We start from the raw sequence: 20,205 nt of genomic DNA on the forward strand, positions 1-20,205 counted from the left end.
ACACACACAGAGACAGACACATAGAGACAGAGACACACACATAGAGAGAGAGACACACACATAGAGACAGAGACACACACAGAGACACACACATAGAGAGACACACACACAGAGAGACAGAGACACACACATAGAGAGAGAGACACACACACAGAGAGAGAGACAAGAGGAGATCGATTGACACACACATAGAGACAGAGACACACACAGAGACACACACATAGAGACAGAGACACACACACATAGAGACAGAGACACACACATAGAGAGAGACACACACACAGAGAGAGAGACAAGAGGAGATCGATTGACACACACATAGAGACAGAGACACACACACAGAGACACACACATAGAGACAGAGACACACACATAGAGAGAGAGACAAGAGGAGATCGATTGACACACACATAGAGACAGAGACACACACAGAGACAGACAGACACATAGAGAGAGAGACAAGAGGAGATCGATTGACACACACATAGAGACACAGAGACACACACAGAGACACACACATAGAGACACAGAGACACACACAGAGACACACACATAGAGACAGAGACACACACATAGAGACAGAGACACACAGAGACAGAGACACACACACAGAGACAGAGACACACACACAGAGACAGAGAGACACACACAGAGACAGAGACACACACATAGAGACAGAGACACACACACACAGACAGAGACACACACAGAGACACACACATAGAGAGAGAGACAAGAGGAGATCAATTGACACACACATAGACACAGAGACACACACAGAGACACACACACAGACACAGAGACACACACACAGACACACACACACAGAGACAGAGACACACACATAGACACAGAGACACACACACAGACACACACACACACACAGAGACACACACACAGACACAGAGACACACACATAGACACAGAGACATACACAGACACACACACATAGAGACAGAGACACACACACAGACACAGACACATAGACAGAGACACACACACAGACACAGTCACACACATAGAGACAGAGACACACACATAGACACAGAGACACACACATAGACACAGAGACACACACACAGAGACAGAGACACACACATAGAGACAGAGACACACACACAGAGACAGAGACACACACACAGAGACAGAGACACACACAGAGACAGAGACACACACACAGAAACAGAGACACACACAGAGAAACAGAGACACACACACACACAGAGACAGAGACACACACACACACACACACAGAGACACACACACACAGACAGAGACACACACACACAGACACAGAGACACACACACAGAGACACACACAGACACAGACACAGAGACACACACATAGAGACAGAGACACACACATAGAGACAGAGACACACACACAGACACACACATAGAGACAGAGACACACACATAGAGACAGAGACACACACACACACACAGACACATAAGATCACACTCACCTGTCTGACCCGTTCCAGACACACTCAAACTTGTCGAAGATGCAGTCGTTCTCGTACAGAGAACACAGCTTACCCCTCAGGTAGTCATGGACCTGGGGACAAACAACAAGATCACTATTGTCACGGATATGAACGGATATGAACGATGAAACTACCCTTCCGGAGAGAAAGGTGTCCTCAATTGACCTACAATGTTAAATAAAGTTTAGATAAATCAAATCAAATGACATAGGGTTGAGTGAAGGGGCTGTAGTCTATCTTCCCTACCAATTACCCCAGGGAAGACTTACTGAACACTGGATTCATCTGTAAGACTGATACTGACTGTTAGTAAACCCCCCACAGTGACAGCTGGTCCCCGGTCTACACTATCTGGTCACAGACAGACATACTGGGAGATCAGATCCAGATACACAGCACACACACACACACACACACACACACACAGCATACAGACACACACACGCAGCGTACACACACACAGCGTACACACACACAGCGTACACACACACACAGCGTACACACAGCGTACACACACACAGCGTACACACACAGCGTACACACACAGCGTACACACACACACAGCGTACACACACAGCGTACACACACACAGCGTACACACACAGGGTACACACAGCGTACACACAGCGTACACACACAGCGTACACACACACACACACACACAGCGTACACACACACACACACACAGCGTACACACACACAGCGTACACACACACAGCGTACACGCACACACACACAACGTACACACACACACACAGCGTACACACACACACACAGCGTACACACACACACAGCGTACACACACACACACAGCGTACACACACACACACAGCGTACACACACACACACAGCGTACACACACACACACAGCGTACACACACACACACACAGCGTACACACACACACAGCGTACACACACACACACAGCGTACACACACACACAGCGTACACACACACACAGCATACACACACACACAGCGTACACACACACAGCGTACACACACACACAGCGTACACACACACACAGCGTACACACACACACAGCGTACACACACACAGCGTACACACACACACAGCGTACACACACACACAGCGTACACACACACACACAGCGTACACACACACACACAGCGTACACACACACACAGCGTACACACACACACAGCGTACACACACACACAGCGTACACACACACACACAGCGAACACACACACACAGCGTACACACACAGCGTAGACACACACACACAGCGTAGACACACAGCGTACACACACACAGCGTACACACACACAGCGTACACACACACAGCGTACACACACACACACAGCGTACACACACAGCGTAGACTACCTGGTATGTCTGGACCGGTCTGGTCTCCATGTTGAGGTCCCACACCTTGACCGTCAGGTAGTCCCGTGTCATCAAGAAGCGCCCGCTGTGACTAAACTTGATGTCTGAGATGGAAGAGATGATCTCTGAGAAAAATGAACGAGTGAAGGGGTCCTCTGGCTCCTCAAAGACTGAGTGAGGGAGGGAGGGATGAATAGTTACACCACAGGAATAACAAGCTATGCATCGACAAGTCTGTTATCAAACCAGGGGGAGCGTTCATGAATTGAATGAATTGTGTGTGTGTGTGTGTGTTCCTGCCTCCTTGCTATGTTCACACAGGGAGAACAGCTCTGTGTGTCAGTGGGGAGTCTAACGAAGGATGAGAAACGAGCGGATAAAGGGATGAGGGAGGGAGAAAACAAATCAATGTCACGGTGCTCCGCTTACTGGAGTCCTGGTATTCATCACAGGGCAGTGTGTGTGTGTGTGTGTGTGTGTGTATTGGGGGTCTGTGTGTGTGTGTGTGTGTGTGGGGGGGGTCTGTGTGTGCGTGTTGTTCCTGAGAATCAGTGCCTAACGGGGGCCTGTTATACTGCCCTACAAAGGCAAAACACAGATAACTACATAATCTTTTTGCTGCAAAATCTGACTTCAAAGTATTTTTCTGTCGACAGACAGCAATTTCTAATCCTCTACGATATATTTTGGCTTGTTCCTGTGTCAGGAAACAAATACACCATGTATGTGTGTGTGTGTGTGTGTGTGTGTGTGTGTGTGTGTGTGTGTGTGTGTGTGTGTGTGTGTGTGTGTGTGTGTGTACGGACCGGTGAACACGTTAATACAGCTCAGGAAATAACTACTGTTATTGAGCAAAATGTCTGCGTCCCAAATTACACTCTATCCCCTATGGGCCCTGGTCAAAAGTAATACACTATATAGGGGATAGGGTGCCATTTGGGACACAGCGTGGTATTTCCATAGGGAGGTATGTTATTATTATAGTATATGTATTTATTTAGCATCTTACACCATCGATCCTCAGGCTTAAATGTCAACGTATTCATTATTCATTTCCTTCAGAGGCATATGCATATTATCTGACGCTCCCAGAGACAGACAGGGGCTTTGAGACGTTGAGCCTTTCATTGTCTTGACTGGGAGAGAAGACAGACAGACAACCTTATTGATGTTTGTGGTTATCATTCCCAACCATACCATTGACTGTAGTAGGATAAAGGTTGGTTCAATAGAGACAGAAGACTTCCCTCCCTCTCTCCCTTCTTTTTTCAATCTCTTTCCCCCTCTACAGATAGTGGCATAGCTGTCACACCGTGTACCATGTTTGAGTGGTGTGTGTGTGTGTGTGTCTGTGTGTGTGTGTGGGTGATTGAATAAGTGTGTCTGTGTGTGTGTGTGTGTCTGTGTGTGTGTGTGTGTGTGTGTGTGTGCGTGTGTGTGTGTATGCGTGCGTGTGTGATTGAATACGTGTGTCTGTGTGTCTGTGTGTGTGTGTGTGTGTGTGTGTGTGTGTGTGTGTGTGTGTGTGTGTGTGTGTGTGTGTGTGTGTGTGTGTGTGTGTGTGTGTGTGTGTGTGTGTGTGTGTGCGTGTGTGTGTGTGTATGCGTGCGTGTGTGTGTCTGTGTGTGTGTGTGTGTGTGTGTGTGTGCGTGTGTGTGTGTGTATGCGTGCGTGTGTGATTGAATACGTGTGTCTGTGTGTATGCCTGTTCCCAGTACTCACACTTGCAGTGTGTGTCGCAGAGCGCCTGTTTCCTCATGTCACAGAGTCGTACTGACCCTCTACTGCTGCTGTAAGCCAAGGTGTTACACTGCTGAGGATGAAACTCTGCTGCTGTAATCACCTCCGTCAGATCCTCCATGTTACACGGCTTAATGTCCACGATGTCTGGGGACGGGCTCAGGGAGAAATAACACTTCAGCTAAATGGTGTTTAAAGACAAGCCAGATGAACAGAATACAGGCACTTGTTCCAAGCTGCAGTCGGTAACCTAGAAATGTTGTACGGTCGTGGCCAAAAGTTTTGAGAATGACACAAATATACATTTTCACAAAGTTTGCTGCTTCAGTGACTTTATATATTTGTGTCAGATGTTACTATGGAATACTGAAGTATAATAACAAGCATTTCATACGTGTCAAAGGCTTTTATTGACAATTACATGAAGTTGATGAAAAGAGTCAATATTTGCAGTGTTGACCATTCTTTTTCAAGACGTCTGCAATCCGCCCTGACATGCTGTCAATTAACTTCTGGGCCACATCCTGACTGATGGCAGCCCATTCTTGCATAATCAATGCTTGTAGTTTGTCAGAATTTGTGGGGTTTTGTTTGTCCACCCGCCTTTTGAGGATTGACCACAAGTTGTCAATGGGATTAAGGTCTGGGGAGTTTCCTGGCCATGGAACCAAAATATCGATGTTTTGTTCCCCGAGCCACTTAGTTATCACTTTTCCCTTATGGCAAGGTGCTCCATCATGCTGGAAAAGGCATTGTTCTTCACCAAACTGTTCCTGGATGGTTGGGAGAAGTTGCTCTTGGAGGATGTGTTGGTACCATTCTTTATTCATGGCTGTGTTCTTAGGCAAAATTGTAAGTGAGGCCACTCCCTTGGCTGAGAAGCAACCCCACACATGAATGGTCTCATGAATGGTCTCAGGATGCTTTACTGTTGGCATGACACAGGACTGATGGTAGAGCTCACCTTGTCTTCTCCGGACAAGCTTTTTTCCGGATGCCCCAAACAATCAGAAAGGGGATTCATCAGAGAAAACGACTTTACCCCAGTCCTCAGCAGTCCAATCCCTGTACCTTCTGCAGAATATCAGTTTGTCCCTGATGTTTTTCCTGGGGAGAAGTGGCTTCTTTGCTGCCCTTCTTGACACCAGGCCATCCTCCAAAAGTCTTTGCCTCACTGTGCATGCAGATGCACTCACACCTGCCTGCTGCCATTCCTGAGCAAGCTCTGTACTGGTGGTGCCCCAATCCCGCAGCTGAATCAACTTTAGGAGACGGTCCTGGCGCTTGCTGGACTTTCTTTGGCGCCCTGAAGCCTTCTTCACAACAATTGAATCACTCTCCTTGAAGTTCTTGATGATCCGATAAATGGTTGATTTAGGTGCAATCTTACTGGCAGCAATATCCTTGCCTGTGAAGCCCTTTTTGTGCAAAGCAATGATGATGGCATGTGTTTCCTTGCAGGTAACCATGGCTGACAGAGGAAGAACAATGATTCCAAGCATCACCCTCCTATTGAAGCTTCCAGTCTGTTATTCGAACTCAATCAGCATGACAGAGTGATCTCCAGCCTTGTCCTCGTCAACACTCACACCTGTGTTAATGAGAGAATCACTGACATGATGTCAGCTGGTACTTTTGTGGCAGGGCTGAAATGCATTGGAAATGTGTTTTGAGGATTCAGTTCATTTGCATGGCAAAGAGGGACTTTGCAATTCATCTGATCACTCTTCATAAAATTCTGGAGTCTATACAAATTACCATCATACAAACTGAGGCAGCAGACTTTGTGAAAATTTATATTTGTGTAATTCTCAACTTTTGGCCATGACTGTAGACAGATAAACTATGACAGAGGATATGTTAGTATGGGGTTAAGGGGTAAAGGTGAAAGGATACTGAAGCTCTGGTCAGTGATCTCCAGGTTCCACAGGTTGACCCTGAGGTCATCCGTGGAGATGTAAGTCTGGAAGTCGGAGTTCACGGAGATGGAGTTGATGTGGTAGGTGTGGGCGTTACTGAACACACGCCGCGCTGTTGCCTCAACCATCAGATCTGAGTTCTGGAGGACAGGCACCTGGCAGGGAGGGAGCACATCTATTCACATCACATGACTGACTCTGTGACCTCAGGAATATATCACTTAAATATCATAAAACTTCATTGTATCACAGATCATAGAATCTAAGACTGCGAGAGCATTCACAGATTGACTATGAATACCTTGAGGGCTCTTTCTATTTCAGTACACTGTGAATGCCTGGTTCTATACAGCCATTCAGTCTCTGCTACACACGTACACATCTTTCCACATGACTTCATGTACTGTATGTCTCCACTTTAATGTAGTGGTAGACAGCACAGCAGCAGGCCTAGTGAGCTGGTATTAGGACTGAGGAGCCATAGCTGCAGACCTAGTGAGCTGGTGTTACGACTGAGGAGCCAGGGGGGCTTAGTGAGCTGGTGTTAGGACTGAGGAGCTAGGGGGCCTAGTGAGCTGGTGTTAGGACTGAGGAGCCAGGGAGGGCCTAGTGAGCTGGTGTTAGGACTGAGGCCATAGCTGCAGACCTAGTGGCTGGTGTTAGGAGGAGCCAGGGGGGCTGAGCTGGTGTTAGGACTGAGGAGCCAGGGGGGGCCTAGTGAGATGGTGTTAGGACTGAGGAGCCAGGGAGGGCCTAGTGAGATGGTGTTAGGACTGAGGAGCCAGGGAGGGCCTAGTGAGACGGTGTTAGGACTGAGGAGCTAGGGGGCCTAGTGAGCTGGTGTTAGGACTGAGGAGCCAGGGAGGACCTAGTGAGATGGTGTTAGGACTGAGGAGCCAGGGAGGGCCTAGTGAGCTGGTGTTAGGACTGAGGAGCCAGGGAGGGCCTAGTGAGATGGTGTTAGGACTGAGGAGCCAGGGAGGGCCTAGTGAGACGGTGTTAGGACTGAAGAGCCAGGGAGGGCCTGCAGAGGAACCACATTGACACTACACTACATTCTCCCCCCCATGCCTTTTAACCTCAGTAACAGCCACACTCTACTATTCCCAACTTCCTAACAGACTGTAGAGACTCACAGATGTCATCCATTATGGTATATGACATACAGTCATATACCGAGCAAGAGAGCGAGCAAGAGAGCGAGCGAGAGAGCGAGAGAGAAAAGGGCAACCAGTGAAGAACAAACACTATTATAAATACAATCCATATGTATGTTTATTTATTTTCCCTTTTGTACTTTATCAATTTGCACATCATTACAACACTGTATATTTGAAATGTCTCTATAATGTTTACTGTTCATTTTTTATTATTTATTTCAGTTTTATTCATTGTCTATTTAACTTTCTTTGGCAATGTTAAAATATGTTTCCCATGCCAATAAAGCCCTTTAAATTGAATTGAGAGACAGAGACCGAGAGAGAGAGAGGCCATTAATAGATGCATGCCAACACGTCTGCCATGCTGATCCTTAACACTGGGGCCCCTCAGGGGTGTGTACTTAGTCCCCTACTAAGGACCAAAAGGCTCCTCAACGGCTTCTGTCCACAAGCCATAAGACTGCTGAACAATTAATAAAATCACCACCAGACAATTTACATTGACCCCCCCTCCCTTTTGTACACTGCTGCTACTCGCTGTTTATTATCTATGCATAGTCACTTCACCCCCACCTACATGTACAAATGACCTCAACTAACCTGTACTGCCGCACACTGACTCGGTATCGGTGCGCCCTGTATATAGCCTCCACACTGACTCGGTATCGGTGCGCCCTGTATATAGCCTCGTTATTGTTATTCCTATTGTGTTACTTTTTTAAAAAATGTTTAACTTTAGTGTACTTGGTAAATATTTTCTTAACTCTCTTTGAACTGCACTGTTGGTTAAGGGCTTGTAGGCATTTCACGGTAAGGTCTACACATGTTGTATTCGGCACATGTGACGACTAAAGTTTGATTTGATTGAGCCGGGATTCTCTGTGAGAATTAAAGAATATGGTTGGCTGGGTGATGGGATTGTGAAGAAGGTAGAGTGAAAGATATAGAGAGATGATCCCCTTCATCGCATTCATCTCAGTGCACATATCGATCAGTCTCTCACTCCGTCCCTCCCTCCTCCGAGCCGTCTGTCAGTGCTGACGGAGCATATGAGATCTGTCATATAAATGATTCTCCATAGCAGAGTATTGAAAAACGGATTCTTCTCTCAGTGATAAGGAGCGAATGTACTATGAGAAATAGACCTGTCCTGAGAGAAGTGAGCTGCATATTCAATGGAAATGTGCAAAGTCATTTGGAATAGCCAAAATTCTATGAGTTTATTTGGGAGAGCAATATTGTATATTGCCAGAAGACTGAAACATAAGCATTTGCTTTATATATCCTCGTTCATAAAGTATTCATGTCAGTGATATCAAACAACATCATTCTCATCTTGGGACCCCTCGGGACAATGATATATTGACTCTTATTACCTAGTATTATTCTGTCCTTATGAGATACTGTGTGTGTGTTTGTGTGGATGTGTGTGTGTGCGTCTGTACGTGTTTTTGCGCGCGCGTGTGTGTGTTCTCACCCGTAGTGAGGTGATTGTGGATGGGTGTCTGATTTGTCCGTCTTCATCCTTCAGGTTGTATCCCTCCGGTCGTCTGTCTCTCTCACGAATCTTCCAGAGCTTCACTGTCTTATCTACACACACACACACACACGCGCGCACACACATGCACGCACACACACACGCGCGCACACACACGCACGCACACACACACACCGTACACAAAGCGAGAGACCGAAACAGAGAGAGAAAAAAGAGAGAGAATGTAAGAGAGAGAGAATGAAAGAGAGAAAGAGAGAGAGAATGAAAGAGAGAGAGAATGAAAGAGAGAAAGAGAGAGAGAATGAAAGAGAGAGAGAGAATGAAAGAGAGAAAGAGAGAGAATGAAAGAGAGAGAATGAAAGAGAGAGAATGAAAGAGAGAGAAAGGGAGAGGGAAAGATAAAAGAGAAGGAGAAATAAAGAGATGCTACTCCATGCTACTGTGATTGTGGGTGGTGTGAGCTGCTGTGGGTGGTGTGAGCTGCTGTAACGGTTTTCTTGAGTTGAAGGAGAGGCGGACCAAAATGCAGCGTGGTTGTTATTCATGGTTCTTTAATAAAGAAACTACACATGAACAAACTAACAAAACAAGAAATGTGAAAACCCAAAACAGCCCTATCTGGTGCAAACACAGACAGGAACAATCACCCACAAAACCCAACACCAAACAGGCTACCTAAATATGGTTCCCAATCAGAGACAATGACTAACACCTGCCTCTGATTGAGAACCATATCAGGCCAGACATAGAAATAGACAAACAAGACATCCAACATAGAATGTCCACTCAGATCACACCCTGACCAAACAAAACATAGAAACATACAAAGCAAACTATGGTCAGGGTGTGACAGCTGCGTCTGGTGTTCAATCTGTCACAGTGATGGACTGATGCCAGCCTGGATGGTGTTGCCTATGACAGTGGTCATAGAGATGACATAGTGATGTTATAACTGCTGTCATAAGGAGGATCAGATACAAGTCCACGGGTTAATCAGTAAAACCATGTGTACTGTAGGTAACCTGTAAATAATGGTTCAGACAGATTCTGTACATACTGTATATTGTACACCTGCTCTGACCAGGTGAATCCAGGTGAACTTTATTGATGTCACAAAGGGGAGGAGTCAGGTTAAAGAAGGATTTTTAAGCCTTAAGGCAATTGAGACATGGATTGTGTATGTGTGCCATTCAGAGGGTCAATGGGCAAGACAAAAGATTTAATGCCTTTGAAGGGGTATGGTACTAGGTGCCAGGCGCACTGGTTTGAGTGTGTCAAGAACTGCAACGCTGCTGGGCTTTTCACGCTCAACCGTTTCAGTGTGTATCAAGAATGATCCACCACCCAAAGGACATCCAGCCAACTTGACACAACTGTGGGAAGCATTGGAGTCAACATTGGCCAGCATCCCTGTGGAACGCTTTCGACATCTTGTAGTCCATGCCCTGATGAATTGAGGCTGTTCTGAGGGCAAAAGTGCGTGTGGGGGGAGGTGCAACTAAATATTAGGAAGGTGTTCTTAATGTTTTGTTCATTGCCTCTAGCCTATTAGATATGTGTTTGTTCTGCTTGACTGAGCCAAAGCCACCAGCAGAATCCTTGCCGATTGAGAGCTTCATGCATGGATGCAACAGCAGAACACACACACACTCATGCACGGACACCCATGTATGAAGACACACACACACGTATGAATAGACACACACAGCAGAGACACACGACCAGATGTAGCTCCTCTGGCTATGGTTCCACTGCGTCTAACTCCCACACACACACACACACACACACACACACACACACACACACACACACACACACACCGTTGGTGGAGAGGAGGAAGTAGGCAGCGTTCTGCTGTGGCAGCCATCTGATCTTGTTGATCTTCTCCTCTACTTCCAGACTCTTCAGGTAGTCAAACTCTGGATCATGACTCTGGAATGTACTGTACACATTATACTCCCCTCGCCTCTGGGGCACGCTTTTAGTCTGGGGTGGAGAAGGAGGGGGGAGAGAGGGAGCGTGAGAGAGAGGGAGAGAGAGAGAGCGAGAGAGAGAGAGAGAGAGCGAGAGAGAGAGAGAGGGAGAGCGCGAGAGAGAGCGAGAGAAAGAGAGAGAGAGGAGACAGAGAGAGAGACAGAGAGAGAGAGAGAGAGAGTGAGAGAGAGAGAGAGAGCGAGAGCGAGCGAGAGAGAGAGAGAGAGAGAGAGAGAGAGCAGAGGAACACACAGGTTGGTTTGAAGGTACCGTAAATAAAATAATCCCCCTCGCCGCTGGAAGGAGAGGGGAGGAGGGCAGAAGAGAGAGGGGGAGAGAAACACAGCTTAGACATGTTATACTCTCTGGGGAGATGGGAGAGAGAGGTGAGAGAGAGAGAGAGAGAGAGAGAGAGAGAGAGAGAGAGAGAGAGAGAGAGAGAGAGAGAGAGAGAGAGAGAGAGAGAGAGAGAGAGAGAGAGAGAGAGAGAGAGAGAGAGCAGAGGAACACAGGTTGGTTTGAAGGTACCGTAAATAAAATAATCCCCCTCGCCGCTGGAAGGAGAGGGGAGGAGGGCAGAAGAGAGAGGGGGAGAGAAACACAGCTTAGACATGTTATACTCTCTGGGGAGATGGGAGAGAGAGGTGGGAGACAGAGACAGAGAGAGAGAGAGAGAGAGAGAGAGAGAGAGAGAGAGAGATAGACACACAGAGAGAGAGAGAGAGAGAGAGAGAGAGAGAGAGAGAGAGAGGGTGTGTTTCATACCTCCTGTTCTCTCTGGAAGACCACCACTCTTCCTCCTTTGTCCCCTGTGGCCAACAGCTCCCCCGAAGGGTTAAACTCCACCGTGGAGATGACGTCAGCTAAAACAAAACACATACACAGTTAATATTACAAGCTACAATATATTGTGAATAATGTACCACAAGGATAATGTACCACATGGACAATGTATCACATAGATCATGTACTATGGGGATAATGTAACACATGGATAATGTACCACGTGGATAATGTACTACATGGATAATGTATCGCAGGGATAATGTACCGCGGGATAATGCAACACATGGATAATGTATCACAGGTATATTTTCACACAGAGATTAAAGTTAGCTGCACAGAGACACAAGCATTTGCTACATCTTAAAATAATATTTATTTTGAAAACTCATTATCACCCATTTTCCATTTACCAAAAATATAATTAAACCTGAAAGCTTCAGCTTGCCTTAAAGCTAATAGCACAGCGTATTTTAAGAGCAGAATATCTAGGAAACCCTTGCCCTGGTAACCCAGATAAAAGGAGAAATATGGGTAAAAGATGCGGGTTAAATCATCACACGATCAGTGCTATTGTTTTTCCTCTACATGACTTAAGCAGCTCCTTTCCCCCACAGGAGTCATAGTGGTGAAGGAGTCCCTAAAGGACCTAGACGTTTTCCTCTCAACTCATTAGTACATGAAACCAGACATCTTCGATCCACAGACACAGAGAGATTATATGGACACTACTTTATGACAGAATTCAACTGATGCACACATCCAAGTCAAATTGTTCCACAGCCAAGCTCATAGACACCAGTCCAGTGCATTTGGCTCCTCAGCCACTGAAATGAGCTAAAACCAATACATCTCTCACATCAAGCATCCAAAACAAGATTCTGTGTTTCTAGCCTGTAACACAGACAGACAACTACCTCTGAGATTCCTCCTCCTCTCCTCCTGAAACACATGCATCTGATCTGCCTGGATTTAGGATACACTACAGCTCTCTGAACAACCTAGAGATGGATACGTCTCTCAACATCCAACTGGTTTGTTCCCGACAGCTCTAACAAAACAAATACGCAAACCAAGACTGGTTTCTATCACTACGGTGGTTTCTATCACTATGGTGGTTGTCTATAGTGTGGTTTCTAGCTCTAACGAAACAAATACGCAAACCAAGACTGGTTTCTATCACTACGGTGGTTGTCTATAGTGTGGTTTCTATCACTACGGTGGTTGTCTATAGTGTGGTTTCTATCACTACGGTGGTTGTCTATAGTGTGGTTTCTATCACTACGGTGGTTGTCTATAGTGTGGTTTCTATCACTACGGTGGTTGTCTATAGTGTGGTTTCTATCACTACGGTGGTTGTCTATAGTGTGGTTTCTATCACTACGGTGGTTGTCTATAGTGTGGTTTCTATCACTACGGTGGTTGTCTATAGTGTGGTTTCTATCAAATCAAATCAAATCAAATCAAATTTTATTTGTCACATACACATGGTTAGCAGATGTTAATGCGAGTGTAGCGAAATGCTTGTGCTTCTAGTTCCGACAATGCAGTAATAACGAACAAGTAATCTAACTAACAATTCCAAAAAAACTACTATCTTATACACAGTGTAAGGGGATAAAGAATATGTACATAAGGATATATGAATGAGTGATGGTACAGAGCAGCATAGGCAAGATACAGTAGATGATATCGAGTACAGTATATACATATGAGATGAGTATGTAAACCAAGTGGCATAGTTAAAGTGGCTAGTGATACATGTATTACATAAGGATGCAGTCGATGATATAGAGTACAGTATCTACGTATGCATATGAGATGAATAATGTAGGGTAAGTAACATTATATAAGGTAGCATTGTTTAAAGTGGCTAGTGATATATTTACATCATTTCCCATCAATTCCCATTATTAAAGTGGCTGGAGTAGAGTCAGTGTCATTGACAGTGTGTTGGCAGTAGCCACTCAATGTTAGTGGTGGCTGTTTAACAGTCTGATGGCCTTGAGATAGAAGCTGTTTTTCAGTCTCTCGGTCCCAGCTTTGATGCACCTGTACTGACCTCGCCTTCTGGATGACAGCGGGGTGAACAGGCAGTGGCTCGGGTGGTTGATGTCCTTGATGATCTTTATGGCCTTCCTGTAGCATCGGGTGGTGTAGGTGTCCTGGAGGGCAGGTAGTTTGCCCCGGTGATGCGTTGTGCAGACCTCACTACCCTCTGGAGAGCCTTACGGTTGAGGGCGGTGCAGTTGCCATACCAGGCGGTGATACAGCCCGCCAGGATGCTCTCGATTGTGCATCTGTAGAAGTTTGTGAGTGCTTTTGGTGACAAGCCGAATTTCTGCAGCCTCCTGAGGTTGAAGAGGCGCTGCTGCGCCTTCCTCACGATGCTGTCTGTGTGAGTGGACCAATTCAGTTTGTCTGTGATGTGTATGCCGAGGAACTTAAAACTTGCTACCCTCTCCACTACTGTTCCATCGATGTGGATGTGGGGGTGTTCCCTCTGCTGTTTCCTGAAGTCCACAATCATCTCCTTAGTTTTGTTGACGTTGAGTGTGAGGTTATTTTCCTGACACCACACTCTGAGGGCCCTCACCTCCTCCCTGTAGGCCGTCTCGTCGTTGTTGGTAATCAAGCCTACCACTGTTGTGTCATCCGCAAACTTGATGATTGAGTTGGAGGCGTGCATGGCCACGCAGTCGTGGGTGAACAGGGAGTACAGGAGAGGGCTCAGAACGCACCCTTGTGGGGCCCCAGTGTTGAGGATCAGCGGGGAGGAGATGTTGTTGCCTACCCTCACCACCTGGGGGTGGCCCGTCAGGAAGTCCAGAACCCAGTTGCACAGGGCGGGGTCGAGACCCAGGGTCTCGAGCTTGATGACGAGCTTGGAGGGTACTATGGTGTTGAATGCCGAGCTGTAGTCGATGAACAGCATTCTCACATAGGTATTCCTCTTGTCCAGATGGGTTAGGGCAGTGTGCAGTGTGGTTGAGATTGCATCGTCTGTGGACCTATTTGGGCGGTAAGCAAATTGGAGTGGGTCTAGGGTGTCAGGTAGGGTGGAGGTGATATGGTCCTTGACTAGTCTCTCAAAGCACTTCATGATGACGGATGTGAGTGCTACGGGCGGTAGTCGTTTAGCTCAGTTACCTTAGCTTTCTTGGGAACAGGAACAATGGTGGCCCTCTTGAAGCATGTGGGAACAGCAGACTGGTATAGGGATTGATTGAATATGTCCGTAAACACACCGGCCAGCTGGTCTGCGCATGCTCTGAGGGCGCGGCTGGGGATGCCGTCTGGGCCTGCAGCCTTGCGAGGGTTAACACGTTTAAATGTCTTACTCACTTCGGCTGCAGTGAAGGAGAGACCGCATGTTTTCGTTGCAGGCCGTGTCAGTGGCACTGTATTGTCCTCAAAGCGGGCAAAAAAGTTATTTAGTCTGCCTGGGAGCAAGACATCCTGGTCCGTGACTGGGCTGGGTTTCTTCCTGTAGTCCGTGATTGACTGTAGACCCTGCCACATGCCTCTTGTGTCTGAGCCGTTGAATTGAGATTCTACTTTGTCTCTGTACTGGCGCTTAGCTTGTTTGATAGCCTTGCGGAGGGAATAGCTGCACTGTTTGTATTCAGTCATGTTACCAGACACCTTGCCCTGATTAAAAGCAGTGGTTTGTGCCTTCAGTTTCACACGAATGCTGCCATCAATCCAAGGTTTCTGGTTAGGGAATGTTTTAATCGTTGCTATGGGAACGACATCTTCAACGCACGTTCTAATGAACTCGCACACCGAATCAGCGTATTCGTCAATATTGTTATCTGATGCAATACGAAACATCTCCCAGTCCACGTGATGGAAGCAGTCTTGGAGTGTGGAGTCAGCTTGGTCGGACCAGCGTTGGACAGACCTCAGCGTGGGAGCCTCTTGTTTTAGTTTCTGTCTGTAGGCAGGGATCAACAAAATGGAGTCGTGGTCAGCTTTTCCGAAAGGGGGGCGGGGCAGGGCCTTATATGCGTCACGGAAGTTAGAGTAACAATGATCCAGGGTCTTTCCACCCCTGGTTGCGCAATCGATATGCTGATAAACCACTATGGTGGTTGTCTATAGTGTGGTTTCTATCACTACGGTGGTTGTCTATAGTGTGGTTTCTATCACTACGGTGGTTGTCTATAGTGTGGTTTCTATCACTATGGTGGTTGTCTACAGTGTGGTTTCTATCACTACGGTGGTTGTCTATAGTGTGGTTTCTATCACTATGGTGGTTATCTATAGTGTGGTTTCTATCACTACGGTGGTTGTCTACAGTGTGGTTTCTAGCACTACGGTGGTTGTCTATAGTGTGGTTTCTATCACTACGGTGGTTGTCTATAGTGTGGTTTCTATCACTACTGTGATAACATGCGTCTTGGTGAGAGGTGTAGGAGTCAGGCGCAGGAGAGAGCAGGGATGTCTGAGAAGCGTGTTTAATAATATAGTCCAGCAATACAAAAACGGCACAGACCAAAACCCCAAAACTACGCTCTCGAATAATCAGAAACTCGTGCAAACGCACGGAGGAACAAACACAGTTCCGACACTTTGCATACACGTGCGTAATAGCGAAAAAACAATAAACATCAAATACGATCGAGCGCAATGCACACAAGTCTAATCCTGCACGAATTACGGCAGGTAACAGGTGCCCTATATACCCACAGAAATCAAAGCAACTGAAACCAGGTGTGAAAAGGAACACAGACAAAACAACCAGAAAAAGAAAAAGGGATCGGTAGCGGCTAGTAGACCGGCGACGCCAAGCGCCGAGCGCCGCCCGAACAGGGAGAGAAGTTACCTTCGGTAGAAGTCGTGACAGTACCCCCCCCTGACGCGCGGCTCCCGCAGCGCGACGACGCCGGCCTCGAGGACGACCCGGAGGACGAGGCGCAGGGCGATCCGGATGGAGGCGGTGAAACTCCCTTAGCATAGGTGGATCCAGTACGTCCTCCACCGGCACCCAGCATCTCTCCTCCGGACCGTACCCCTCCCAGTCCACGAGGTACTGAAGACCCCCCCACCCGACGCCTCGAGTCCAGTATGGACCGAACTGCATACGCCGGCGCCCCCCGATGTCCAGGGGGGGCGGAGGGACCTCCCGCACCTCATCTTCTTCATCTTAATACGGGGGGAGCTGTAACCTATAACACACCTCGTTTATTCTTCTCAGGACTTTGAATGGTCCCACAAACCGCGGACCCAGCTTCCGGCAGGGCAGGTGGAGGGGCAGGTTTCGGGTCGAGAGCCAGACCCGGTCCCCTGGTGTGTACACCGGGGCCTCGCTGCGGTGGCGGTCGGCACTGGCCTTCTGCCGCCCTTCGGCCCGTTTAAGGTACCCGTGGGCGGCCTCCCAGGTTTCCCTTGAGCGTTTCACCCAATCGTCCACCGCAGGAGCCACGGTCTGGCTCTGATGCCATGGTACCAGGACCGGCTGATAGCCCAACACACATTGGAAGGGCGACAGGTTCGTAGAGGAGTGGGGGAGTGAGTTCTGGTCCATCTCCGCCCAGGGGATGTACTTCGCCCACTCCCCTGGCCGGTCCTGGCAATACGACCGCAGAAACCTACCCACATCCTGGTTCACTCTTTCCACCTGCCCATTACTCTCGGGGTGAAATCCAGAGGTCAGGCTGACCGAGACCCCCAAACGTTCCATGAACGCCTTCCACACCCTGGACGTGAACTGGGGACCCCGATCAGAAACAATATCCTCAGGCACCCCGTAGTGCCGGAAGACGTGAGTAAACAGGGCCTCCGCCGTCTGTAGGGCCGTAGGGAGACCGGGCAAAGGGAGGAGACGACAGGACTTAGAAAACCGATCCACAACGACCAGGATCGTGGTGTTGCCCTGTGACGGTGGCAGATCGGTCAAGAAGTCAACCGACAGGTGTGACCAAGGCCGCTGTGGAACGGGAAGGGGTTGTAGTAACTTCCCTCTGGGCAGGTGCCTAGGAGCCTTGCACTGAGCGCACACTGAGCAGGAGGACACATAAACCCTCACATCCTTGGCTAAAGTGGGCCACCAGTACTTCCCACTAAGACATCGCACCGTCCTCCCGATCCCCGGGTGACCAGAGGAGGGGGATGTGTGAGCCCACCAAATTAACCTGTCTCTAACCACCAGCGGAACATACACCCGTCCCTCTGGACACTGTGGTGGAGTGGGCTCAACACCCGATGCTCGCTCAATGTCTGCGTCCACCTCCCACCTCACAGGTGCCACTAGACAAGAAGCCGGGAGGATGGGCGCAGGATCAATGGCCCGCTCCTCCGTATCATATAGTCGGGACAGTGCGTCTGCCTTAGTGTTCTGGGAGCCTGGTCTATAGGAGATGGTAAACCTAAATCGGGTGAAAAACATGGCCCACCTTGCCTGACGAGGGTTCAGTCTCCTCGCTGCCCGAATGTACTCTAGATTACGGTGGTCAGTCCAGATGAGGAAAGGGTGTTTGGCCCCCTCAAGCCAATGTCTCCACACCTTCAGTGCTCTGACAACAGCTAGCAGCTCCCGATCCCCCACGTCATAGTTTCGCTCCGCCGGGCTGAGCTTCCGAGAAAAGAAAGCACAGGGGCGGAGCTTCGGTGGCACACCCGAGCGCTGGGAGACTACGGCTCCAACCCCAGCCTCGGATGCGTCCACCTCCACTATAAATGCCAAAGAGGGGTCCGGATGCGCCAGCACAGGAGCCGAGGTAAAAAGAGCCTTCAGGCGACCAAAAGCCCTGTCCGCCTCAGCCGACCATCCCAGACGCGTCGGCCCCCCCTTCAGCAGTGACGTAATGGGCGCAGCCACCTGCCCAAAACCCCGGATAAACCTCCGGTAGTAGTTGGCAAACCCTAAGAACCGCTGCACCTCCTTTACCGTGGTTGGAGTCGGCCAATTACGCACGGCTGCAATGCGGTCATCCTCCATCACCAACACCGATGTGGAAATGCGATATCCAAGGAAGGAGACGGCCTGTTGGAAGAACGAGCATTTCTCAGCCTTGACGTACAGGTCATGCTCCAACAGTCGCCCAAGTACCCTGCGCACCAGAGACACATGCGCGGCCCGTGTAGCGGAATAGACCAGAATATCATCGATGTAAACCACCACACCCTGACCGTGCAGGTCCCTGAGAATCTCATCCACAAAAGATTGGAAGACTGCTGGAGCATTCTTCAACCCGTACGGCATGACGAGGTACTCATAATGGCCGGATGTGGTACTAAACGCCGTCTTCCACTCATCTCCCTTCCGGATACGCACCAAGTTATATGCACTCCTGAGATCCAGTTTTGTGAAAAACCGTGCTCCGTGAAATGACTCAATCGCTGTGGCAATGAGAGGTAGCGGGTAACTATACCCCACCGTGATGGAATTTAGACCTCTATAGTCAATGCATGGACGCAGACCACCCTCCTTCTTCTTCACAAAAAAGAAACTCGAGGAGGCAGGTGAGATGGAGGGCCGAATGAACCCCTGCCCCAGAGATTCCGATATGTATGTCTCCATAGCCACCGTCTCCTCCTGTGACAGGGGATACACGTGACTCCTGGGAAGTGCAGCGCCTACCAGGAGATTTATCGCACAATCCCCTCGTCGATGAGGTGGTAATTGGGTCGCCTTCTTTTTACAGAAGGCGATAGCCAAATCGGCATATTCTGAGGGAATGTGCACGGTGGAGACTTGGTCTGGACTCTCCACCATTGTAGCACCGATGGAAACTCCTACACACCTGCCTGAGCACTCCTCCGACCACCCCTGTAGAGCCCTCTGTTGCCACAAAATCCTGGGGTTGTGACGGGCCAACCAGGGGATCCCCAACACCACCGGAAACGCAGGAGAATCAATGAGGAAGAGACTAATTCTCTCCTCATGATCCTCCTGCGTAACCATACCCAGTGGAGCCGTGGCCTCCCTGACTAGCCCTGACCCTAATGGTCGGCTATCTAAGGCGTGCACTGGGAAGGGTTTGTCCAGCTGAATAAGGCGAATCCCTAACCTGTTCGCTAAACCGCGGTCAATAAAATTCCCCGCCGCGCCTGAATCTACTAGCGCCTTATGCCGGGTAAGAGGGGAAAATTCAGGAAAAACAATCCATACATACATGTGACCAACAGGGGGCTCTGGGTGAGCCTGGTGCCGACTCACCTGAGGTGTCCGGGCAGTGCTCGGCCTGGCGTCTCGACTCCCGGGGGGACCCCCCCAGCACCGGTCAGCAGTGTGCCCTCTGCGACCACAGCTGGCACAGGAAAGGCCCCCTCCTCCGGTCGCCCTCGCT

General features: G+C 48.6%; 1 protein-coding gene across 1 annotated transcript in view; it reads right to left on the reverse strand.

The window, feature by feature from the left end:
* LOC112238906 (serine/threonine-protein phosphatase 2A 55 kDa regulatory subunit B beta isoform-like) overlaps positions 1-20,205 on the reverse strand; it is a 33,962-nt gene that overhangs the window by 2,887 nt on the left and 10,870 nt on the right. Inside the window, exons 2-8 of the mRNA XM_042325986.1 lie at positions 11,894-11,991; positions 10,975-11,140; positions 9,134-9,246; positions 6,474-6,651; positions 4,560-4,724; positions 2,838-3,007; positions 1,467-1,558 (exon numbers count right to left, since the gene is read on the reverse strand). Of these exons, the coding sequence (XP_042181920.1) occupies positions 1,467-1,558; positions 2,838-3,007; positions 4,560-4,724; positions 6,474-6,651; positions 9,134-9,246; positions 10,975-11,140; positions 11,894-11,991 (982 nt within the window). The remainder of the gene's footprint in view (positions 1-1,466; positions 1,559-2,837; positions 3,008-4,559; positions 4,725-6,473; positions 6,652-9,133; positions 9,247-10,974; positions 11,141-11,893; positions 11,992-20,205) is intronic.

The sequence above is a fragment of the Oncorhynchus tshawytscha genome, linkage group LG08 (genome assembly GCF_018296145.1).
Source record: "Oncorhynchus tshawytscha isolate Ot180627B linkage group LG08, Otsh_v2.0, whole genome shotgun sequence".
In the NCBI taxonomy this organism is placed as follows: Eukaryota; Metazoa; Chordata; class Actinopteri; order Salmoniformes; family Salmonidae; genus Oncorhynchus; species Oncorhynchus tshawytscha.